The sequence below is a fragment of the Salarias fasciatus genome, chromosome 1, assembly GCF_902148845.1.
Source record: "Salarias fasciatus chromosome 1, fSalaFa1.1, whole genome shotgun sequence".
Classification (NCBI taxonomy): Eukaryota; Metazoa; Chordata; class Actinopteri; order Blenniiformes; family Blenniidae; genus Salarias; species Salarias fasciatus.
In genome coordinates, this window is record NC_043745.1 from 9,302,704 (window position 1) to 9,329,126 (window position 26,423).

General features: G+C 42.0%; 1 protein-coding gene across 3 annotated transcripts in view; it reads left to right on the forward strand.

Annotated features, from left to right (window-relative positions):
* ntrk3b (neurotrophic tyrosine kinase, receptor, type 3b) overlaps positions 1-26,423 on the forward strand; it is a 256,702-nt gene that overhangs the window by 198,450 nt on the left and 31,829 nt on the right. For all 3 annotated transcript variants that reach the window (XM_030091636.1, XM_030091644.1, XM_030091651.1), the window contains one exon: positions 9,521-9,709. In XM_030091636.1, coding sequence (XP_029947496.1) covers positions 9,521-9,709 — 189 coding nt within the window. The remainder of the gene's footprint in view (positions 1-9,520; positions 9,710-26,423) is intronic.

Sequence of the window (26,423 nt, forward strand, 5' to 3'; positions counted from 1 at the left end):
TGAGTTGTGCATCTGTTGAGCTGATGATTAATTCACATTTTCTGTTGGTGTGTATTTTTGGAGGCAGTGTGTGTGGGTTTGACTCAAAATACACTGCACTGTGACTGTGTGTGTCCATGGTAATGAAGACACTGGTCTCCCAGAGTTCATGTGTTTTTAGATTGTGGGCAGCAGTGGAATTCTGACACAACGAAGTTTCATTATTTTCAACAATACATGTTTGTAGAGTGAGCGGCTTTGTTAGCTCTGGCCTTTCCATCAGATTGGTGGATATGTTGAGAGAAGTATCAGATTGCTAAATTAACTGTCAGAAAATTGAGATGTAGAGAAGCTACCAGTCAGGTCAGAAACACTGTAAATTATTTGATTTGGACAAATTCCCCTCTTGCAGGCGTTCGGTGTTGATCTGTAGGTGTTGTTGTTACAGTGTGCGGTCAAGATCAAGTTCAAGTAGCTTGAAACAAAGGGAAAAAAAACCATTTGATTTTCCTGTTTTTTTCTTCTTTCATCTCAGTGCAAAATTCATCTTTTGTGTGGAGCCAAACCATTTTTGTGAAAAACGAATTTCTGCAATAAAAAAACAAACAAACAAACAAACATCCTATTTGTCGACTAAATGCCGCTACCAATGTGCTCTTTTAAAAGCAGCAATAGAAATTGCCTTTTCAACCCAGGCTGACACGAGCTCCTTTCCCCTGTAAGGTCATTAGCTGCAGGCGCCGAAAGTAAAACTAATCGCTTTTTTCTCTCTCTCATCCAACGGTTGCTGGACAATCAGAGAAAAGTTAGGCTTTCTTAAGGAGACAAATTAAAAAGACTTTTTTAAAAGGATAAAATGAGCGGAAACTGAAAAGACCAAACTTATTAAAATGAGAAATGTTGCTTATGTACTTAAAAAAAAAGGTATCACCTTTGAACAATGCATGTTTCTCTTTCTGGTGGTTTTACATTGATGTGTGAGTGTTTATCTGCAACACTGATGTTTTTCTACTGTGGTTTGTCTTGTTGATTGAACTTGTCCTTATTATAATTATATTTTCAATTAATTAATTACATTGAAATATGGAGGATAGTGGGAAGCATGACCAGTGCTGTGTGAGTTAATGAATTTATGATTACAAGTACTATTCACGGGGCTCTTATCCACTTTAGAGCAGTTTGGTGAAGTAGTAACTGTTGAGACAAGTACCTTGGCTAACACTCAGTCTCACTACTGTCTCTGTGGACAGGAAATAAACAGCTTGCAGCTTTACAATACTTTTCTATGATGATAACAGTGATCGTGTGTTAAATTTGGATGAAGTTTCAAGTGAAAACGCACTGTTTTTACATTTTTATTTCAGAAAAATTTTGCGTCAAAGTGACAGCGTTGTTTTATAAGGAAATGGCCGAAAATACGGAGTGATTTAGAAAAGCTGAGCTTTTTTTGAGTTGCATTTTCATTTTCTTTGAGCACCATTGTCATGTAAAGAGTATCCAAAAGGCAATGGAAGTTTCCCATTTTTTCACTTGAAAATGTTGCCGTGTAAACGGAGCAATCTGAAGCAGCAGTCTGTAGAAAATTAGATGAGAAAGTAGTGTGTTACTGTAGCGCTGTTAGTATTAACTCTGCAGGCTAATAACTGAATGTTCACCACTCTAATTGCTCAGTTTCCAATGTTACTTCTGGTGTCAGTGAAAAGAGTTACTGCCTGCTCTGCAAAGCCATTTCTCCCTCAATTTAACTGAAATACAGCTTTATTCTATTAATAAATCATAGACAGGAGAAACAATTACCAAGTAATTAGTAACTGGATATATTTCCTAAATTTCATTGATGTTGAAAAAAAGTAGTGGTATTTATAGTGCTGCATTACTTTTTAATGCATTATAACCAAAATTATGCACACATTTATGCTCTTTGTCTGAAGATGATGACACTGTCTGCAGTAATGACTCCTCTGTATACAATGCAGTATCGTAATTTTGAATACAGTACAAGTTTACTGCAAGGATTGATGTTGAAATAACTGCTTGAAATGAGATTCCACCCCCAAACACACACACACACACACACACACACACACACACACACACACACACACACACACACACACACACACACCGCCACCACCCTGAAGCTTGTTAAAATGTTTTTGGTTCAGTGTGATTATGAACAGGAGGTGGCAAAGCCAAGATGTAAAAGTCATCTGTTGTATGTAAGTTTGTTCGTTCAAAGATGTGAGAGCTCCTTTAATTCATCACTGCTGGACAACACCTTAATTTACGAGTCCATTTCAAACCCCGGCAGGGGAAGGCTGGGCCGTCTCTCCTCCTGTAGAGTAAATTAGATTGACTTCTAAACTCTGAGAAACAGATGATGCAGATGTCACTCTTGAGCAATTGATTTGGCCGAATTAGCTAATGTACCTGCGAACTCTGCCTTTGCACGGGGATGAAACGTTGGCCGCAGCGCTGCCAGCCGGGACGGCGGGAGCATTGCGCCGAGGGAACGCTGAGTAATGTGGGCCGAGGTGACGGGCCGTCCGCAGAATCACTGAGAAATCTTAGCAGGAGTGACACATCTCAGGAAAAAAAGAGAAGGATGTTGGCTGGAGAAATATATTGGCTGGCAGGAGATAGAAGGGTATGAGCAATGAGATTTAACTAATCTTCAAACGTCGGCATGCCACAGTGATCTAAGACTTTTCAGGAAGCAGTCCCGGGACAAACTGGTGTCTGTTGCTCTGAACATGTTAAATGAATGATTTTCTGCTGGCACTGCCGTGTCCTTTGATGATCAGTTACATTCTTGCCGACTCGCGTGTCAGATGTGGCTGAGTGAGAGGGCGGCTATACAGCGGTCTGGGAGCATTAGACTCTTCTCCATCATGCAGCAGCATCAGCAGGGTGTCAGATCCACCATAAAGGAAAGGTCTCGGCTGACAGGGAGAGCAACGACGGTTTGGTCATCGTGAAGTCAGTCTGGGTAGGAGGAGAATCGACCAGACGGACAGTCTGAGCGCTTTGAGCTACACAGATGTGTCCAAAACCTGGACAATCTGTTGCAGGGTGTCAAACCTTTGCACCTTTCAAAACATCCTCTCATGCGGTCGGTAATATCGGAGGTGATGTAGTGTTTAAACATTGATGAATGAATAATATGTGCAGTTCCTCAGACTATTCCCCTTCAAACTTGCCCTCTGATGTGTTTTCAAATGATTTACTATGCTCATATTAGGCTATTTTTTTTCCACAATCTGAAGCTCCTCTTGAGGAGATTTTATGAGTCATAGTTAAAAAAAAAAAAAAAAGAAATCTATTTCATCTTTTCACTGATCCTTTAATACTGAGCACAGCAGTGCAGCGGTTTCACTGTGGCTCTCACAGTGAGAGTGTTCTCTGTCTGATCCCCACGGCCAGCCAAGCCTTCCTGAAAGGACGCTGCATGTCCTCTCTGAGCCTGCGTAGCTTTAGTTTTACATGCTCATCAGCATGACTGTAAAGCAATCATGCATGGTAATGTGTGTATTGAAGATGTATGACTGGTTGAACCGTTTTAATTGGCCCTCAGATCATCCTCTGTCTCTTTACTTCAAAGTCAATTTTCCTGTGATTGCTTCACCAAACCTCACCCTAACCCTAAACTCATGCAGAGTCCAGTACGTTGAATTTAACACCAGCCTCAGGGTTGCCTGAAGTACATAACCATGTAAGGAAATCAAGATAAGCTGATATCATTGAATAAAGGGTAACGAGAGTCTACTTTCTGTGGAAAATACTGGGAAATCCTGTGAGGGGATTCTCTTCTCCCGTTCAAGTGGTTTAATGTAAAATGTTTAATGTTTTTCATTTTTTTCTATTGAATTAAATAACTACCATGCCTCATATATGATCTGCCGTAATCTAGAAAAGCTGAAAGCCAACCTGACCAGACTGTCACAAAACTACCAGAAATGGTTTAATGAGTCAAAGTGAATCAGCACCTAGTTAACCTATTTAAGGAGATCAAGGATATTTACCAAGATTATTATTTAGCATGCTTACGTACTTTTGGTAAATGTTTTTGCCTACTTCCATTTGAATCTAGTAGTCTCAGGATAGGAGTCTGTGAAATAATGTGATTTTAATAGGGCCTTCTGTATAATCAGGTTGACGACTACACACAGCACAATGTGACATTTTTTATATTGATCATTCACAAGGCTACATAACAGACTGTATAGAAACTGAAAGAATATGTAGTAAAACTATGATGATGAATGTAATCCAGCAAAATTTCCTACTTTCCATTTATTATTCATCACTTCCTGTCTGTATCAAACCCACCCAACCAACAAAGTCAATGTGTAGCAGCCAAGCTCCGCCCACTGTGACCATAATCTGCCACTGACAAGTTCAGTAAGAAAATGTCTTTTTACTGTGTGAAAGTTTCCAGTATCTTAATATACGCTCTTTTTCTGAATGACTTGTTTCATCAGATGTCACCTTTGCTGTTGGCTGAATCTTTGAGAGCCGGTTTGAACTGGTTGAAGACTCTGCAACGCCTTCACCATTCCACCTTGTTATTAATACACCACGTTATCTCTTCTTCTTTGAGGTTCTCTGCCGACTCCCAGTCAGACTGTATGACTTTTCCTCTCTGATCGGGCAAAAAAAAAAAAAAAAAAAAAAAGAAAAAAAAAAGACAGCCTGTGTTGAAACTCAATATCTTTGTTGAAGAAGAAAAAAAAAAACTTTTTTCACAAAACTCACTGCATCGAGATTTCTAGAAGTGCAAAAAGATGTAGTTGCACTGGGCTCTGACTGGGTTGAATCGATTTGCTCTTTTCGCCGTCATTTCACAGATGCCTTTAATATAACCAATGTTTCAAATGTTTGACATTTTGGAATTGGGCAATGATAATATGTCTGTTACCCGAAGGGGAGAGTCTTTCCAGTGTCTCCAGTGAAGCTCTGACACAGCAGCCAGTCAGAGAGCACAGCTGAACATACGGTAACTCACTGTTTAATGGGAAGCAAAAAGGATGTTGAAAGTTGGCTCATTTCATTTTCCAGTTCCTCTGAATAAATCAGAGTTGGTTTAATGGAGAGGAACTTTGCTCTGGGATAGACGTTTCAGGGCGAAAGTGTCCAGTTCTGAATTCCATTCTGTGCACAGTCTCAGATGATAAAGCCCCTCTCTGATGCCGCTGGGCCTTTTCATCACTCAGGTAACATCAATGCAATTTTTAGGATGCTCTCAAGTCAAGAAGTCCAATTTTCCCCCTCCCTCGAAAACCTTTATCTCCCAAAGAATCAAGAATGTTCTTTTTTCTTTTGTGTGTGTGAGTATGTGGTTTGGCCGGGCTTTCCCTGAAGCCTCATCGATCGGCCGTCTGGCGTCTGATCAGATGAGCTCTCATTCCATTTCATAAAATGCAGAGCATAATCCTCGGATCCTTCTGGAGGCGCCTTGTCTCATTTCGAAAGAGTTTTGAATGTAAACCGTGATGATTCTCCCTGTAATGATTTCATTTCAAGCTGTTTATCACACCTTTACCCCCGAGGGTCAGAGGAATCAGGAGAGATTTGGAGCTTTCCTCGTGCCCCAGTGGAGGGCCGGATTGTGGCCCGCTGTGGCCCTGTGCGGTGCTGAGCTGAGCCCTCAGATAAACACTGTGCTGGGGTATGAAAAGCCCCGCAGCCACAGCAGACGTTATGAACAAACCGTTGCTCACATGTTGTCGCCTCATCGCCGCCTCTCCGAGCGCCGCCTCGGCGACGGAGGGTCGGTAATTTGATATGACTCGGTCTTGATTGCCATTTACAGTGCTGTCAAGGTGAGCAAAAGACTCAAGACGATGAGTAAACAGGTTCACTGAATCAGCTGCTGTTGACTTTATGTCGCTCGCTGCTTCCCCCTTCCTCCCTCCCCTCCTGCACGCCTCCCTCTGAAAATTGCAGATGTCAGAGCTCGGCGTTGCTTTTGACACGGTGGTGATAGAACAGCAAACTGGATCACACTTTCTGACAGTGAATCACGTCAGGGCCTTTCTTTGAATTTTGATTAAAGAAAGGAAATTATGCTTGGTATTGACAGGAGCGTGTTGTACGACACCATAAATTCAACCAGCCTTGCTTTCCAGATGCTGCCTATACCGATAATACTTTCCTTCTTTTATGCTTTTTTTATACCCTTCTCTTTTACTTTTCTGAATACAGACTTCATTTTTCAAAACTTCACACAGCCAGCGAAGGACGGCTGTGGACTTCTTTTTTATTGCTGGCTGCATTCACAGACTCGTTTGTTGCCCAGTGTGTCTCATGACGTATTTCTACATTGCACCTGCAGTTTGGCTTATAAGGAAAAGTAACTGCAACCAAATATTGTTTTATCATCATCTTTGGCTGCAAACTAAATGTACCAGTCGTTTGTTTACTGGAAATATACTGTATACTCTGTCTGACATTTAAAATGTTGGTACAAATAGACACTTGGCTAAAAGTTAATCCTTATCACACATCCTTATTACTGTAATTGTGATGTTACATAACCTGGACACTGAAAATTCCAGGCCACAGGTAGGCAGTGTCTTCAAATCTGAAATAATCACATTATGATCGTGTTGTTGTTGTTTTTTTTTCTTTTCTAATAAACCAAATACAACATACCGTATTTTCGGCATTAAGGTTCACTGGATTAATAGGCGCACAGTCAATGAATGGTTTTTATTAAAAAAAAAATTCATACATGGGGCGGACCACATTTTAAGGCGCATGGGATGTATAGAATAGTATGAGCGAAATACATATTGGCAGTCTAGGTGGTTACATTCTCAGTTGAAATGTGTGAGTAAAGCGACATATCAGAGCGAGTTTGACTGAGGATCGCTCCTCTTCACGGATATGCAGCTCAGAGAGCGGCCACGACTGGTCGAACTCGCTTGGTCACCGGGGTTCAGCCAGCTGCCGTCTCCTGAGTGAAGTGCTCCACCGACAGCTCAGCCGCAGCCGGCCAGACGCTCCCGGCGTCCCGGCGGGCGGGCTGCTGGGCGGGGGCCGGCCGTTCTCGGAGTTGCAGCGTGTAGGCTGCCGCCCGGTGTCCAGCCGCTTCCCACGTTGGCCGGCTGTGCAGCCGCGTGCCGTGCTCCGCGGTTGGGAGAGTGGAGAGTGTGCCTGAAGCTTCATGTGTGCCTTTCTGTTTAAACTAGCTAGCTTAGCAGCTTAACCAGCAGGGGTTGTTTGCTCATGTGATCAGGGTGATTACCGTAATACCCGCAAAAAAGGCGCATCGAATTATAAGGCGCTCTGTTGGATTTTGAGAAAATTACAGGCTTTTACGTGCGCCTTATAGTGCGTAAAATACGGTAGTCTCCCATAGCTGAGGGATTTCATGTGCACTTACTCACATCCTACAGAGGAAAACAGTTTTCTTATACATTGTTTCACCCTTCAAGCACTTTGCAGCGAAAAAACTGCGACTGTGTGACAGCTCCCCTGTACTAGATATCCTGTTACTTCTACAAAGTCACTGCTGTTTCAAATTGAAGATACCGCTCTCATCCCTGAAGTGTAAATATATATTATCATACCAGCAGGTTAAAAAAACCTTATACAACAGAAAACAATGTTTGCAGACTCACCGCTCTGACTGAAATCCCTGGCTTTATAGTGCTCCCATCAGACATGCATGACTTTGGTGGTTGAGTTTGGTTACAGAAACGGAAAATGTAATGACCCAACAGACAGAATTATCCACATTTTCCCAAAACATAATGCCAGTTTGCTTGTGGTTTTATAAACCACATCTTCAATCAAAACACTGTGATTCCATGTGATCAAAGGCCCCACAGAGCTCCTGAGTTCTCCTGTACTTTCACATTATTGGCCTTGCAGTGTGGGCATCGTCACATTTTCATCTGATTTTGCTTTATTTAGTATCTTGAACAAAGATTATGGCACTTAGTGTGCTGGTGTGATACAAAACATCTCATTCTAGGTCTGAATATATTATTTGACCTAAAAGCTGCCAATAAATATTTTATTTATTGGCAACCTGTTTTCCTGTACAAGGCATATTGACTGACTGTGTTTCGACCTTAAGCAAAGGATGTGCTTGCGGAAATGCCATTTCTGCTTTATGAAGCTGGAATTCAGGGTTTGATATTGTAGAATATTTGAACTTGGGATGAAAATCCGTCTGTCCATAAAATAGGAGCAAACGTGGTGACATTGTTCAAACCTGTATGAAGATGAAAACAATCCAGTTCTGCTTTTGAGAGTCTCACTGTTAAGAGAAGCACAGAGAAATTCAGCAAATTTAGTTCATGTTGTGAATGTATGATCTCTTCTACTTTCAGAATGCAAACTGAACCTGTTTGAACCTGTTCTTCAGTCTCACGGATGTATTTTCACAGTCTGGAGACCACTTGTGCCCCTTGAGGATCTTTCAATACATTTCTTCAGTGTAATTCTTTACTATTTGCTCAACGGTCCACAGTAGTGACTTATTCCTACCAAAATCTCGTGTTGACTTTCCAGCTACAAGGTCACTTCACAAACTTCTGCATGAATATGGGAAGATGCAGCATTTTAGAATATACACTATCGATTTGGTGCTAAATACAAATGTGAAATATTTCTGTGCATAATCTCATTTGTCAAGGGAACAGCATGAACTGATGACCTTTATTTTAACTGCTGTGAGATACCAGTGTGGAGAAATTCATTTAAAAAAATGCACTATCGACGTTGACTGGAGTTCATCAGTGGGACGATCACTTTGCTTTGCCTCGAGACAGCAAACTGCCATCGACGCAGAGCGGATGTGGTGTTTCAACACTTTGGGTGGGAAATGATAACACCATCGCTGTGATATTATATCTGTGCCACATTTAGGATGAAGTTCCTGAAGTTCTATGTGTTTTATTTTCAGAATAATTCAGATGACTGCGTTGTAAACCCTCAACCATCTCCAGTGCCTGCCATTACAGTTCTTAAACGTGGCGCCTCATTTAAAGAGTGATTATGCCGTATGGAACCCACATTCATCAGAATGCAGAATATTTAGGTCAAAATTCACCGAATATTATCATAAATAGCCAACCTGTCTTCAGACACATGGTAGAAATGACTGTGAAACTGCATTTAGATGTGGTCTGTTCACCATTCTCTTCCAGTCACAGAGGGATTCGCAGCCTATTCCAGAGGTCATATTTCCTTCCAATTTACTTTCCAATCCTCAACCCGGTGGAAGAATTCCTTCCCTCATCTTCTGGACATATCAGCAGAAGATTGCAGGGATGGATTGGGATGTAAAAAGATTATTTCCCAGGTGGATTGCTAGAAACTATATGGGGTGTGATATCAATGAGAAGTTGGTGGAAAGCTGCAGAAGAAAGGGTTTAATAAATAAATTATCTTCTCCAAGCATTCTGAATAAAATACAGCAGTTTTACTTATTATATTCAAATTTAAATATGTTTTCTTACAACTCATATCAGCATTATAGCCACCTGGTTCTATGTGTAAACTAAGCCGCCTTTCTGTATTGTTTCAGGTCCAGTGGCTGTGATCAGCGGCGAGGAAGACTCAGCAAGCCCTCTTCATCATGTCAACCATGGGATTATTACCCCCTGTACTCTGGACGCTGGTCCAGACGCAGTGGTCATAGGGATGACACGGATTCCTGTTGTGGAAAATCCTCAGTACTTCAGACACGGACACAACTGCAACAAGCCAACTACCTGTAAGTACCCCGGTCAGGTTTTTTATACCAAAGAAAAAACACGTGAAAGAGAGAGTTTTTTTTCACATTCTTCAATTATTACACAGGGATTGAAACTACTGATGTTCAAAACAAGAAAAAAGCTTCAAGTATATATTCTGACAGCTTTAGCAATAGTTCTTACAGGCCTTAAGCCTGATGTGGTACAGTCTCTGCAGGTATGCCCACTGAAACAAAATGTGTTGACAAGATCAGAGAGCTTGGTAGCCGAACAGGGCGAAAAGGTATCGTGCATTTTAGGTACACAGAGTTATTGTCTGAAGTGTAATGTGATTGCTGATTCTCAGGATGTGCTGTCAATATATGACAGGAAAGTGTGTGTGCAGTGGGAATCCTGGGTCTGTTGGCATATTTATTAAAGCAACCGTTACTTGTTATACAGTCCATCCCTGGTAGGGTAATCAGGTTATTCTGAGCAAATCCAACTGCTGAAATGGACTTCCATCTATCCCTGGTATGGACTCTTGATGAGAGAAGACAGAAAATGCATGGACCCAACAGTTTGCATACAAAAATCCAAAATTGAGTCTTAGGCCATATCTTAGCGTTGGATTCAGGGTTCCTTTTGATGCACAACTGTGGTGAGAGCATACAGGCATACATGGTGAAGGATATGATCTATTGACTCTGTTTGGCTGTGTCTTTGATCAGGTGTCTTTAAATTCATCTCTGCTTAGGATGATCATTTTAATTTCCATGAAATGGGTTGTTTTGTTCTCAACACCTTTCATAGTTCATAAGAATATATTTACGGCATGATTTTACTCTTACGATCTAAAGAGATGAAGTGTTCCTCGTTTCCCTCGTCTTTTTATAGGGGTGAAAGTTTTTCCTTTTCACAAATAACATTCAGTGAAATTGTTGAATTTGATTAGAAAGATGAAAAGGGGAAAATACAATTATATCTGTGTTTGGTCAAAGGTACTAACCTTACAATTAGTGCATGTTAGAAAATATACAGCAAATACAAAAGGAACACTTTCTAAAATGTGCTGAATTTCAATTACATGATTTATTTATTTATTTAAATTCATCATCGTAATTTAATGTCACTGTGAGGTGTCTAAAGAGCAAAGTGCCCCAGAATGTCATGCAGCCTGGAAAAAAAAAAAGAAAAAAAAGAAGCAACATCTGGTCAGAGCTCCAGATATCCGACAACACGTCTTTACGAGGCTCATTCTGAACCGCTGCATACCCATTGTAATTGGCTGTTTATCTTTACAATGAGAAGTGCTGAGGCCCTTGAGGCTAAAGTATAATTTAGTGTCATCTAGAGCGTCACTGTCATCATATGGTGTTAGCATCTGGTGGCATCATGCCCAGATTCTCATGCAGGAACTGTTGAGGCTAAAGCAACTTTCTGAATACCAGATACTGGTGTTCAAATCTCATAATCCTCGCCTTTCTCCTCCCGCTCCTCAAATCACTTGCTGTCCCCTGGGACTCATGTACCAGGTTGGGGAAAGACAAGACTACTTTAAGGCCTAATTACTCACAATTAGAGCGACTGCTCAAGAGAATCCGTCGAAAACAACTGTGCCAGCAGCCAGCCACAGCCTGGCGCCGGCTGCTGCCGTTCGGAGACGATACCAGTCAAAGCAACCAGATATGAGTCCAGGAGACGTTCTCTCATCCCATCTGAGCGGCGGATCGGGCACAGGCCCCCGTTCGGATCACATCCACGTCGTTTACATCTTGGCTCACTCTCAAAATGGCTGCTGGTCAGGCTAACAGAAGTTGACTTCTGAGCATCAGCCAATGAGAAGGGAGGAAATCCCATTTAGAGGTGATAAATAAATGACGGGCCTCATACATTATGAATTGCATGAATTGTTAATGGCCAGTCAGTGGCTGATTTATAACATCTCATGCCTTGCACCGGAGATCTGATTGCGAACTAATGAATAAATGACAGTGGGCACAAATGAAACTTTCTCTCGATCTTCCTGCACCTGGAATTGAAAGTCGCGTTGCGGCACATGCATGGCGACATCTCTCGCTCGAGCTTCGCTGGATGTTCTTCCGCAGCGCCTCTTATAATTTTTCAAATTTAATTTCTTGCGCATGCAGGAGGAAAAAAGGGAGGCGTAGGAAATGAACCCTGAATTCATCACAAGGTCATAATGGCCACGGCTTTGTGCCATCGGCTAGAAAAACAAAATGGATCTGAGCGGCTTCTGCCTCCGCCGATCACTCACTGAATATGAATGCATGCTTTACCCTCAGGACACACACACAGGGAAAGGAAATGCTTCTGTGTATCCATGTGTATATCTGGCAATATGTGTGTAGGTGTACCACAGTGAAAATGAAACTGTGCATGCTTGTAGGCGGGCTGTTAGAGCGGCTCGTGAGGAATTTGCCGATATGTCACCTCCGTTTTCACGTCCCCGCCTCCTCTGTGGTTTGATAAGTGACTGGATCAGGGTCCCCCTCAGGTGCCAGTGGTCCTGCCGGGCCTTGCTTGGCCCGATTGTTCTGCAGCACTCAGCTTGTATACAGTGAGGCAGCTTTACTGCTGCTTGTCCACTAATCCATAATGTATTCATTCATTTACTTGAAAGCTTCTTATCCAGGAGAATAGCATGCAGCCACGGTCCCTTACACACACACACACACACACACACACACACACACACACACACACACACACACAGAAGCCTTAATTTAGACTAGCCAGTAGTACATCAGCTCATGGCTACATGAAATTTAAAAATACATGCCTTCCTTTCCTGCGTCCATGTGTCCATCAAGGGTTCACCAATGTGATGGCCACTCGCAGTGTTCCTCCACTCCTACTGCCGACGGTAATTTGCAGTGGCCTTTGCCGTCATGCTGTGTGAACGATAGCAGTGAGGAGGAGAGAGAGGCATTGTGCTGCTGCTGCCGCCGCTGCTGTCTGGCTTCTGTTGCATGTGATGAGAATTTGCCAGCTGCAGAACTCACACCACTAATTCCTGTGTGCCCGTATCAGATGTGCTATTCATGGGTGTTTGATCTGCAAGGCAGTTCTTCCAGTACCCACACCAGAACGTGTTCCTACGGTGAATCTTAACATGTCTTACTGTGTGGCCCACTGACAGGATTTTGATAAAAACGCTGTGATGGGACCTCATATGCGCTTTTTACCACTTCAGCAGTCCTCAGTGACTTCACATGATGGATCATCCTTACAAAATCCCACACCGATTGTGATGGCTGTTATCTGATGTGCTTACACACCACTAGAAGCACTGACACCAGTACTGTGTTTCCAGCATCATGCATATCACCTGCAAAAGTAAGTGCTCCCTTCAAAGACTGCTTCGTTCTCCTATTTAAATGCAATTTTGTGTGCAGCTGGACTCAGCTGGCAGAGAACGAGAAGCAGGTTAGACCATGGACATGTTGATCGTTGAGACAAATCAATCCATACAGGAGTAACATATATAAGAACACTTCTAACCTAAGTTTACTGGTTTGTTTCAGTCCTCCATGCCACTCGTCATTATAAAACTGAATACAAATTAGTGAAACTATGTTTTTATTTTCCGTTTATTTTCGATTTCATTTCAACTGTATGTTTGTCCTGCAACCTTCTGTAGATTCTAATTAAAAATGTTGGGTTTTTTGAGACTTCTTGGAGAAACAAACGCTTGAGTAGAACTTTTCTGGCAGTTATTCTTAGATCAATCAGCAGTGGGATCATTTTCTTCACAGAACATATTTTTAATTCCATTGCAAAAGGCATCTGTAACTTTATTTTGGAAGGACTGGGGTGTTGACCTTGGACCTGGCAGCGCCTGGCCTTTCATCTATTGTCAGCTCAGATCAGGTCCGGGTGTGGAAGATAAACACCTGGTTCAAGGATCCCCATGTTTCTCTGTAGCCAAGTTCATACCAGATGGATTAATAGTTCACAGCTGTACTTATTTTTATGATGTGAGTAGTTTTTTTTTTTTGTTTGTTTGTTTTTTAAGCTCATCTTTGTGTGTATTGGGGATTTGTTAGACAATATCACTTTTGTTAATGATACTGTATGTTCAGAGGTAAATAAAAACAGGAACACTAGCATGCAGCACATTGTACACATGACTATATACAACATGTAATGCTCCAATTGGTTTGATGCTTTATGTCACACACAGCAGAACACGTACTCTCTTAGCTCTTAGTATTGCAGTCATTCCCCTCACCGCTGGAGAGAACATGAAAAACCAACATGACTATCATCCCATTACAGCTGCACTCCAGTTGAACCGGCGACCTGTACACAAGCAGCTATGAGCAGGCTGAAGAGGCCGGGTTCATTACCAGGAAAGGCGTTCGCGACGCTTCTCATTCTGATTTCGATTTACCAGCTCAAAGTAGCGCCACACGGTCAGTCCATCTTCCGACTGAACCAGCGGCCTCAACTTTTGCTGCGGTAAACAGGCATGCTGTGACTGATGAGGGCGTTCGCTGAGATCTGGCCTTTACTTTCCCCTTGAAAAAGCTCAAGAAGGCCAATCCTGGGGAAATGTAGCCACATTAGGGAGATAAAGGCAGAAAAGGCAAAGGACAATTCTTTAGCCTAATGACAGATCCATATCTGTCGGGATCCGCTGTCTCCCAGCAAGTTGCTTTGTTTTATCATTCAGCTTGCTATTTTAATTACGGATTTGTCACATCCCGCTGGCCAAAATTAGACAATAGCTTTTGATGTTGGAGTAGAGCGCATAGCCTTTTATTATGTCCGTGTTATTAGGGGATATCACTGCAGGGCACGGTTCGGACACAGCCCCTCCCCCCTCCTTCCCCTCCGCCTTTGGTGTAACAGAGACGTAATTATGCTCAAGGTGATGCTTTTGAAGATGGAAATGTTCCCAGCAGGGACAAGGAGTGACTAATTTGGCAGCGCAGCAAATGAATGAAAACGCAGAGCAGATTGATGGAAAGGCGGAGATCACTGCTCCGAAGCCGAGGTTCTGTGAATCACAGACAAGCCTGTTGGGAATTAAAACAACCTACTTTAGTTGGTCACACAAGACGTCCGTGATTATGTTGAGATTGATAATTGGAGCTTGCAAGAACAATCATATGTAAAATATAGCTTATTTCTAAAAACAATTGAAGACTACTTGACTGGTGAAAAATGTGGAATAATAAGAAACGCTGGTCTGTGTGGCGGTTCGGACATCTCTGGTTCGAGTCTTAGCTTTGGCACCATTCTTTGGAAAGTTTCTTGAGCTCTTGAGTTCTTGTTTGTATTCTCATACGAGTATTTTGCGCCGCAGTCCAGAATTAAAGGTTCATAAGTGGTTTGTAGATGGGAATGTGTGTTTCTGTGGATTAAAGCTGCAACAAATGTCTTCATTCAGTTGAATAATCATCAGCCACGAAGCAATTAGTTCACATGTAAGATTATGTAAAGCAGATTATTAAATAGTTATTCTTCAAATATCTCTGGTAAATTTTAACAAATGCTGAATCAATAAAGATGAGAATGACAATATTTTACAATGAAACCTTTCATTTAATTCATTTGATTTCCCTGGAATAGGTACAGGGTTCAGTATTAACATACACTTTAGGTAAAATGTCATTTTAATGTAAACAAGCAGATATTCACTTGGTCTGCTGTAGATTGATTAACAAAAAAAAAAAAAATCCCATCAGTCAAAGCGGAAAAGGTACTACTTAAGCACTACTTAATCATTGTGGACATTTGTATTAAGTTGAGTCTGAGTCCACTTCAGCTCGATGTGTCTGATCTTCATATGTTCAAGTTTTGCTTCTGTGAGAAGCGAGGCTCACTTTGGAGGTTTTTCAAGAGACTGTTATTTTTTCCTGCGTCAAGAGTAAAGCTGTGCTCACAAAAACTATAACTGTGTCCAATTTATAGAAAAATATGTAAAAAAAAAAAAAAGACAAAATCGGAGAGCCTTTGTGAATAACCAAATATATCTAATTGTTTGTCTCCAGCTACCATTAATTAAAATAAAGGGCCTGAAAAGTCACTTGGGATGTGTACTGTACTGAGAGAGCATGTGATGTACAACACTACCAATTTGTTTTCACAAGGGAGGAGATGCATATGTAATTTTAAACAACTTCCTCCAGCGTGTTGACAAGCTACCGTCCTAATGAATAGTTCATTCCCATCACTGAGCGCCAGGCATGCCGACACTCCGCTGCGGAGTCAGACCCAAACTTTTCTTCCCCAGATAAATGTTCTTTTCTGCTTTTAAAGGAATATAATGTATATGGTTTCTGTGGGGATGAACTGCTCAGTGTGGATAATAGCTGTCCTCCTCTTCCTCTTCCAAGATGTCAAATGTTGAAGATTTTTGTGTGCCTGGGAGATTTTTATTGTCACTCCAGCAAGCAGCAAAAGTGTGCCGAATGCTTCAATAACCCTCCGGTCGCACTCAAGGAGATGCTGTTGTTTAAAAGAAATCAAATTCTTCCCTTTATTTATATCTTTAAAGTATGGCAGCCGATGTGCTGATGATGATATTACAGAAGTCAATTACTATTTAAATACACTACTAGGAACATATCCACTGGGCAAATCAACGCCCTCTCATCTATTCCATACATCTCTCAGTCTGATGCTGCTCTGCTTTTCAAATGGGGATTGTTGAGAGATATAATATTGGTAGATGCATATTTACAACTGCTACCTATTGCAGCCGATGGATGGATGGATGGATGGATGGAAAAAAGATGTTTGTAGTAAAATACACGAGAAATGTTTTGCTGTTTAACATCACCTTAATCACAGGCTGCACGTCTGCTGTGAGAAAATCTGTTGAAAACTATGTAAGTTATGATTATTTAATGTAAAGAAGTCTATCCTCGCTCATCCAACATAGCGGCGGCGCTGCTCTCACCAACAGTCGACAAGGTGTCTGCTGTCATTATGTCTTTGTGGTTGCTCATGTCTGGTGGTATAATCAGCATATCTTTCCCCGAACTGAGAAATGTTACATGTTGAAGTGTACACGTCGGTGACAATTAATTCTATTTATTTGACAACACTTTTTTTTTCAGCAATTAATAGAAATGAGCATGTTTGTTCCTCAGCAGTATCTTCACTGTCTTGTCATTTTCTATAGTTGTTTCATCCATAAAAGAACATATATGCCTGCAAGGATTGAAAGGCAAAATATAAGAACCCATAAATATTAATGTAGCATCAAATAGCCAACATACAGATTTCACTGTGAGCTTATATGCTCTTTTCTCCTTTCTCAATATGAAATCTTCCACTGGAGAACTGAAAGAAAACATAACAGTATGAACTTCTTCATATTTTCCTTTAAATATTAAAAAATCTTCAACATAAATGTAGTATAAAATATTCAATATGTGAGCTGGAGAACAAGAATCATAATTTGTAAATCTAAAGCCCAACTTTTTGAAATATAGAAGCATTTTTAAGACAGACTTTGATATGGCTTTAAGACACAAGCACTGATTTATGCAATGCATGTTAATTTTATCTGAAAGCGATTGCAAAGGCATGAGCATAGTGAGACAGAGTAACGCCTCCATCAAAATCATATTTTTACCTGCTACAAGCAAAGCTAGCTGTCTGACATGTGAAGGCGCTTCAGGAAAGCAGATATTCAGCTGTGTGAAAGAGACACATTAGACTGGGTTTCTGGTCTCTCTACACAACTATCTCTGGTTCTTTTCAAGCAGACGCTAACTCTGAGTGAGCCTGCCCAGCTGTGAGGTGTGTGTGTGTTTGTGTGTGTGTGTGTGTGTGTGTGTGTGTGTGTGTGTGTGTGTGTGTGTGTGTGAGAGAGAGCGTGTGATTGGCTCAAAGGTCAGGCCGTCTGCGTCATCCTCTTATTTCATAACTGTCATTGAAAAGTAAAAGTGACTTTGTGAAAGATCGTTATGAAACACAAACATGTCTGAGAGGTTGTCTGTTAAATGAAACCCTGTAATGAAATGAAAAGCAGCTTCGCATAAAGCCTTGCTGCGACGAAACTGAAAACGGCAAAATAACCTCTGATGAAAACAAAAGCTGCAAGCTTTTTCTAAAAGCTTTTATTTTTTCTTCTTATATTTGTCAACGAAGCTAAGTTTCAACGTGGTGACGGTATGGGCGATGCAGTCTGTGTCCTCGCCAGACGTAGGAGTGATTTCAGAGAGCGTTCACCAGGAAACAGCCGCAGACGGCGCCGGGGTGGGCAGGCAGCCAGCCGCTGTAGGTTAGGAGGAGATACCCGCTGAGAGCCAACAGTAAACGCCAGTGTTCATGTCACAGTTGCTTAACGCTGCCAGCAGACACAGCCCCTGTGCTGCAGTGAATTTAATGACAGAGAGCTTTTTGTGCGCTATTAGCTGCTGGATGAGTGGCTCCCGCCTACCTGTTAGCATCCTATGCTTCGCTCTGTGTAGACTGGCTCAAGCACAGGCAAAAACCATTTCCCTTCTGGGTTCTTACACTCACCGGCTGCATCTGCCACAGCAGCTAAAAGCTGTGAAGTTGTCCTGCTAAAGGTTCTGCAAACTTGAAATGCCTCAACTCCCTACAAATGGATAAATTAAGAGTTTAGTCGTGACATTAGTAGAAATCCAATGTGATCGTGATTTTTACCTCTCAGTATGATGTAAAGTCGAAATAATGAAGTGAAATATGGTCCATTGGTGACACAGTCTAGTGCAGTGTCCAATCCATCTGATTGGACAGCTATGTTGACACGCGGACCATGAATGCACCACGTATGCTTGATGTGTATTGTGACTGCAGACATTGGGATGACGATGAATCCACGATAGAATATGCAGCTCTGTTTTGTTCAGCTCTAGACTTTTGGAGATGTTTTGTACGAACTGGCACCAAGATCCTGTTTATATCCTGGAAGTTGTGAGATGCGACCATTTGACCCTTCACTTGCATCCTATTCGATTCCGTAATAATGAGATGTTCAGTGGCAGTGGTTTCAAAGAACAATACATTTTTCTAATGAAGGATCAGGGAATTATTCGTTTTTGGAGGTAACCCTGAGTGTGACATTATTTGTTTTTATGTTAATAAAGTGCTCTGCAGGACTAAAATAAGAAAACATAAATATTCAGTGGGTGCTTGAGCCTTATTAATTTTAAATTCTACAAGTATTCTTTCTTGAGTTATGATGCATGTGTACAATTTTTTTTAGAACAAAAATATTCAGAAGTCAAAGTCTGTGCAAAATTAAACTTCTTGTAACTTTCTGTACAGGATGAAGTGAGTCGGAGCTAATGCATGAAATGACAACGTCATAGACGTTGTCAGCATTTCTGACTGAGTCTCCTCTTCTCAATATTAAAGCAGCGTCCTCACAAAAGACACGCTGTCAATGACCAATGGACACACATCGATCGACCCGCCGCGCTCCTGAGGAGGGCTGCCAGGCAGAAAACTGCTCTCTCACACACACACACACACACACACACACACACACACACACACACACACACACATACACCTGTGAGGCATGAACACACGCATGAGTGCACTGAGTTGGCAGGTATTTGGAGAGAAGCACGCTCTCAAACAGACACATACATAGTGACGGTGCAGAAAGTTGGCAGGGAGTCATGGCGAAACGTGCGCAGGCAGACACGAGGGGACAGAACAAAGCCCTCCAAACATCTGCGCTCCCCCGGCAGTCTGACCTGACGAGCTGAGTAAATCTCGGCGCCGCGCTGCCTCTCGGCCTCCGGGGAGAATGTTTGCTGGCGTCAAGGCCTCAGGTGAGCCAGGACAAATGAATGATGCTGAGCTGCGGGATAGAGATTTAATCTGGGGGCTTTTCGGCGTGCCACTCTGGGTAAATAGGCTGCAGGATGCAGCCCGAGTCCGCCCGCAGAGGAAACTGAAGGTTAAAGTAACTCGTCCTCGCCACTGTCGATCGGCGCGCTCCTTAATCGCGGCTCCAGCCCCATCAGCGCCGGCAGACGGTCTGGTTGGTGACTACTCAGCAGTGGAGCAGAGCAAACCAGATGAAATATTCATGTCCAGGAATCCAGGACGAGAGGGCAAGTGGTACAAATGAAGAGTTCAGCGAGGTTTCAGAGGGGCTGCGGTCGCTGTAATGGAAGCAGTATTTACTTACTGAATTCTCTGCTCCTTTCTTAATATTATTAGATATTTTAGGTACAAGTCGATCCAACCTTTACATTTTTTCACCTACCTTTTCAGCTCTCCTGAATTAGTATAGCTCTGCGTTCCACTGTGGGAGACCATGATTCCTCATGGCTTTTTGTGATGAAATGAGAAGTTCCACGATCCAGAAGAGACTGAAAGTCGAGCCGCTACTCCTCCACATTCAGAAGAGCCAGTTAAAGTAGTCTGGTCTTCCAGCTCGGTGTCTTGCTGGCTGCTTGACGTTGGAAGCACCAGTCATAGACCCAAGGTCGACCCAGGACCCACGGCAAAGATTACCTCAGTTGATCTGGGAGCTGTGAATCCCTTAAGAGGACCTGAAATGCATTGTGGGAGGGCAGAGATGTCTCGGCTGCTTTGCGCTCCATATATCCACTGTGATGTGTATGAAGTAGGAAGGAAGACAAAAACATGGATTCTTTATATTAAATTAGAAGGACAATGAAGTCCTAAACAGTCCCAAATATCCCACAGGATCCTCCATGAGCAGGAAGAGACCGGACTTCTCCTGTAAGAGGAACTGCTTCAAGCCGTACCTGCTGTGTATCATTTGACCTCTATAGTGCACACTTTATTTCTGTCTGCAGCTCCAGATTTATATTTAATGCTTCCAACACATTCACCCAAATCACTCAGTGTTGCACGGTGGAAAACGCATTGCCAGATGTGGATATTTATTTAAAAAAGAAGAAGCTGAATCTTTCACTTCTCCACATTAGTCGGTCTGTGTAACATTAATAAAAGTACATACTGATTTTTTTTTTCCACAGTGAAAGCAGTGCGTCACTCAGTGTTGAACATGTTCTCCACCAGTGAAGCAGCTATTTGTGGATGTTGACGTTACTTGCTGCTATATCAGTTATTTGAAAAGGGTAATTAATTTGTGGGTCAACATCTTTTGGATTAGTAAAGAACAAGTGCTAACATATCATGTTTTCAATGAACCTTCAGTCTAAGACTTTTTGCATTGCAGTTATTGGAATGATGTATTTTTGCTGTAAATACAGCTGGTCCAATGTCATCAGTATGGTTGCCCTTGGTGTTATTGTAACAGTAATGTTCCAAACATATACAATATAGATAATCTGTTTTCTTTCTCCAGTAGGGAATATGATCAAATGTAGTGAAAAGCAATGAATCTCCTCACCACTTTATATCCATTTCAAATTCAATATCATTTCCATTCACAATCCTCGCATGCATTGCTGCTCTTGCCATGTTGCATGTGTGAACATATTTTCTTGAGATAAAGTAAATTACAGGATTTAGATGGGCAGGTCTCACCAGTTAATCTGTCTGGAAGCTTTACCTGATACTGCAGCTGGAACATGCTTTGAAAAACCTCTCCTGGCTAAAGTCTGATAATCTGCCAACATAACACGCAGCACCTGACACTGACACAGAACTAGTATTCTCATGTGCATTCCAGCTAAAATACCTATTTTGACCTAGCTTTGTTCCAGTTTCAATAAGAAAAGTGGTTTGCTCTTCCCCTACTTGTCTGAGTATAACATATTGAAACATTTAAGGTTAAATTCTCCCATGAGTAGCAGTAGTTTGCGCTTCCAACTGCAGAGCCGCCACAGAGTCGGTATCTTGTTTACTTCCTCCCTTGACCTACATTATTCTGCATGTAAATGATGATGGATGGGTTCCTTCTCCCATCACCTGCAGCCTTGACCTAACATTACACCGCAGCTTAGACGCTGGACTTGGACTTCATTAGCGTTCAGCAGCTCGACGGTTTAACCAAAGACATTTGATCCACCATTAAATAGGGTGAAAGTAGAGTTAATAACAACAACATATCCTTTTTTTTTTTTATCAAGCCTGTTTGCTTGAGTCACTACATATTGTCTGTGGTACGTTTCTACCTTTAAATGCATGAGTCTGTTTATGCTTCACTCTCCCTTTATCAGCATTTCAAAAGGTTTTAAAAGTTTTCATTTCCGGCTGCACAGACCTTGCCAAAGAGAAGGGAGGTCTGACAAGCGTATTGTTAATCTTGACCTATTTTGACGCGTACAGTAAAGCGCATTCGGAATATTTTGTAGCTGTACTATACCATATCACAGCTTGAAACTTCTAATGCCTTTGAATGTCCACAGAGGATTTTGTTCTACAAAGGCTTCTACCTGCGAGAGTAAAAGTCCGTGGAGAGTTGGCGTTCTGATCCAGTGAAGGTAGAACTGCCTGCATGTGAGAAGCATGATGGTTAAAAACAGCAAAGTTAGGTCATTTACATAATGACAAAGATGTGAAGATATTCTGATGAAAGCGATAAAATATGATTAAAACAAATGCAAATTTCTAATTTGTGCATGAGATAAAACATCTACGAATTATCGTCTCACCTCACGGCAAAGGAGAAAATGAAGCAAGAGATAACAATCAAACACACTTCTGTGAGGGGAAAGAAGTGAGCAAAGGAAGAATAAATGTGTTAAGCTTTGGCAATAAGAAGGTAAAGAAGCATTTCTGAGTCACATCCTGCTGATAGATGACAACAGTTTTTACGTTTTTGGCTTTTCGCCAACTAACCCATCCGGATGAGCTTAATGACAGGTGCAACAGTCGAAGAACCTCCATACGTGAAGGATGACGGCATGACAGGCGTCTGATGCAAGGGCCAGCACTCATCCTCAAATCATTATGACAGATGGAGCAGTGCAAAGAAGGGAATGAAGACAAAAGATAAGGAGAGAGATTATTCAGAGAGCTGGAGAAAAAAACCATGGTGGAAGCGGAGACAGGAATCTGCAGGGACTGAATGTTGGGTGAGTCGGGAAAGTCTTTCGACCTTTATGGAGTTAAGTTAGTGCCAGAGACTTTTGGCCAATCAAATCAAGTCATTTTGAATTCAAAGGTACACATATCACCTTTCTTTCTTCTGATTTAAAAGCAGATTTCTGGAAGACGAAGCTCTGACAGCAGTGATGTGTCGGGTACCCGGTGGGATTCTCACCCGACAAACCGGCTGCCAGCTTACTTCTGTTCTGATCTACTTTTTAAGTGGAGCATTTCCTCACAGTCAACAGTAGATTCAGATATTTTGGCAATGATGCTATGAAAACATGAGAGAAGCAGGTGGCATTTCTCAATAATCAAAAAAGGTTTGTGAGAAACATAAGTGATGGTCAGACGGAACAAGTGAACGCACCACATGTTCAGATCATTCAGTGAACTTCAGCTCAGTCTTTGTGGAAAAGTTTGGGTCAGGGCGTATCACCGCAGTACTCCTCTGCACTCACGCTTTTACTTCACCCTGTAGAGTTTTTGATAGCCTTCAATCAGGTGAGAGCAGAACCGATTGGCCATATCAGTCCTTGACATTCAGGATTTACCAGGCTGGATACAGCAGGAAAATGAATCACAGAGCCTCAGAAGCAGAGCTGTTGGCTGGCACATCAAGCACGTCGCCCTTCCCATTCACGCCTTGTCAAGCGTCTCCTGGTTTCAGACATAATCTTGTCATCGATATCCAAAGACGCATCAAAGGGAAGCGATCTTCCTGTAGTTCTGTGGGTCAATGCTTTTCATCAGTAAACCTGGATCACACATTTGTTTCTTTGCTCTGAAGACTAAAAGCACCAGAAGATCTCGTTCAGTAGCCTCACCGAGGCAGTCCACATTGATAACCTCTTCTTCACTGTTAGTGGAGCTGTGAACCTCTGTGGGAACACACCAGTTTGTCAGAAGATGGAAAGATGGTCCAGTTGGAATCTATTCCTCTTTGTTTGTTACACTGTTAAAAGGCTATTTGGTCAATTGGATGGCCACTGAGAGCTTGTATCTCATTTATAAAAGGAGGTAAGGCCTGACTGCATGTACTGCAGCCTGAAGAGAAGATTTATGGCAACCTGTGGGCTCTTCAGTGATTTTGTAGAAGCAGTGCAGGTTGGAAGGAATACGGGATTCGGGATTGAACTGAGCTGCAGGTTCTGTGTGGAAACAAATTTGTTCTGATTCTGTTTATACTGATAATTGACAAAATAGTGGAGTGGTTGACTCTTAGTCACAAGGTCACAGCTTCGATTGCACATCTCCTCGTGTCTATATGTTGACGTGTTCTTGAGCAAGACTCTGAAATCCAGCAATCCAGCATGTTGCCTCTGAAATACTCCTTGAAAGTGAAGATGAATAGTGTTTTTAAGGGGGAAATAATTACCATAGGAAATAGCAGGACCTTTCTTGGCCAGAACAATACACAAAACCCACACTAACCTGGAAATAAGTGAAGATGCAAAGAATAAACCCCTCCATAAATCCATAGCTAGCCCCAAAACAGGAGGAAAACAGGAAGTGTAAGGAAAGGCAGAAAGGCGAAGAGACCGAAGCAGCAGGCATCGATGTTCTGCTTGTTTATGTCTCCACTGATAACAAAAGGGAGTGCAGGTCTGAGGCTCAGCTAAACAGCGGGTGTGGTTTACCGAAAACAGAAAAGAAGTGATGGATGTTTTCCAAAAAAGGCCTGGGGGAGGTAGAGAAGTAAAGGAGTTTCAGTGTATTGCATGAAGCCCGATTGAGAGTTTGGGTAATGGTTTTCTCTCTCTCTCTCTCTCTCTCTCTCTCTCTCTCTCTCTCTCTCTCTCTCTCTCTCTCTCTCTCTCTCTCTCTCTCTCTCTCTCTCTCTCTCTCACACTCTCTCCCATTTTTAAAAAACAAAAACTTGCCGATGTGATGTGAAAACAATAACACATCCAGTTTGCTCCTCTTCACGAACAGATGTAGTTTTTTTTTTTCTGCATGGAGAGTCGTTCATGATTGATACTGCACCAGAGAGATGGGTTAAACCACCGATAGAATTGCATTTTATTGTACATGATTGCATTAAGAACTCTATTGAATCTTTTCTTTTTTCTTAAAATTGCAGTGAGCAAGACAGAATTTGACTCATTGGGTCTGTAAGTGGTTGGTTCAGCACAAAGCAGCAATGTAGGTGGTATTTACACCATAAAGTCACTCTTAGTCAGACAGAGATACTTAATATTGTCATAAACTCGTGACAGTTGTTGGTGACAACACAGTTAAACAGAGTGATGGCGTTGTTTCAAGCGTTTTTCTCTTCTGTTTCATTGTTTTTATTTTAGCTATTCTTAAAGCAAGTTTGGTGTTTACTCGTACTGAAGTTCCATTTGCATGTAGCTCGGAGGTCAGGAGGCACGGTGAAATGTTTGTTGTGTGAAATGGCCTTGTTAGTGTGGTCAAGCCCTCAGCCGTCCCATGAGCAATCACTAGGGTGAGCCCGGCTTCACCTTCTGTTCTGTTTTGTCGGCTGGTTCACCACTAAATCTGCAGAGAGGAAGGAAAACACTCCTGGAATAGATGCATCGGCTCCTGTGCCGTGGTCGCAGACAGATCATTGTTTTCCTTGTAAATACAGCGCTGTGTGAGTCCTGAATGGCGTCTTGTCAGTCACACACACGAACATCTACCAAGTGTGATTTAAAGAAGGAAAAGCGCACACAGGTGGAGGATGGATTAGAATCCTGAAAGTTTACTGGTCGAATACGTGGAGCTCTTGCACAAACATATAGACATGCATAAAAAAGATATGTCGTTTTCATTTACATGCTTCGTGAGTACAATGAAAAATGTAAAAGCAATGAAGAAATATTGAACACCGATTGCGGTTGTTAGATTTTAATTTCATACCAAAGCTTCATTTTTTATTTAATTTTTCTTTTAATATTTTATACCAGCTTTGGCTCTTCACCTGTAATACTGTTTCTGTGGCTAAGCATTACACATGCTCGTTTAAGTCCATTCATATTTTATAACGCAGAGAGCTACAGGCTTGTGTGCTGTGGTGATCTCAACCTAATGTGCACCGGAGGCCGTATTTGCTCCACGTCTCCAGATTTACAGCCACCATACAGTTTTCATGGTAAACCCACAAGCTGCCATGTATTATTCAGAGCGAGGCACGGCGAGCGTTTCTGATCAGACACCAACACCTTTCACACTGAGCCCTGTCTCCTTTTTCCTGCGTCTTACTCGCTCGTCCCGACGCTTGCTGTGTGATCAAACTGAAGGCCCAGACACTTTTCAAAGGCTAATCAATAGAACAGTAACCCTCTATCCTCAGACTCCAAACATTGCCAGCGATGGCAAGAAGGGACAAGAATGATCTAAGGTCGCAACGCAGGAAAAAATACAGCGGCTCCACCACCCGGCAGCTCTAAAATGATCCTGTTACATTGAGTTATTTGGAAAAAAAACCTGAAGATGTATTAAAGAGAGACAGCAAGGCTATTCTTCTTTCTCTCTGTCTGCACGGCTAGTTGTTTTATTTCCCTTAAAGACATTTTTTAGAAATAAACATTTTACAATTCTGCCTTCATTAGAAGATGTCCTCCTGTGGTTTTTTTCAGTGCCGACAGTCAAACCAAGGAATCCAGATGAGAGATTTGCGGTGCGGCAGGTCCAGTGTCATCTCGCACAGATTTAAAGCCACTTCAACCAAAATGCTATTTTCTTTTACATGGTCTCTAAGTTAGATAAGACCTTGTTTGCACATTTGGACATCATTTGTTCTGCAACAGCTCA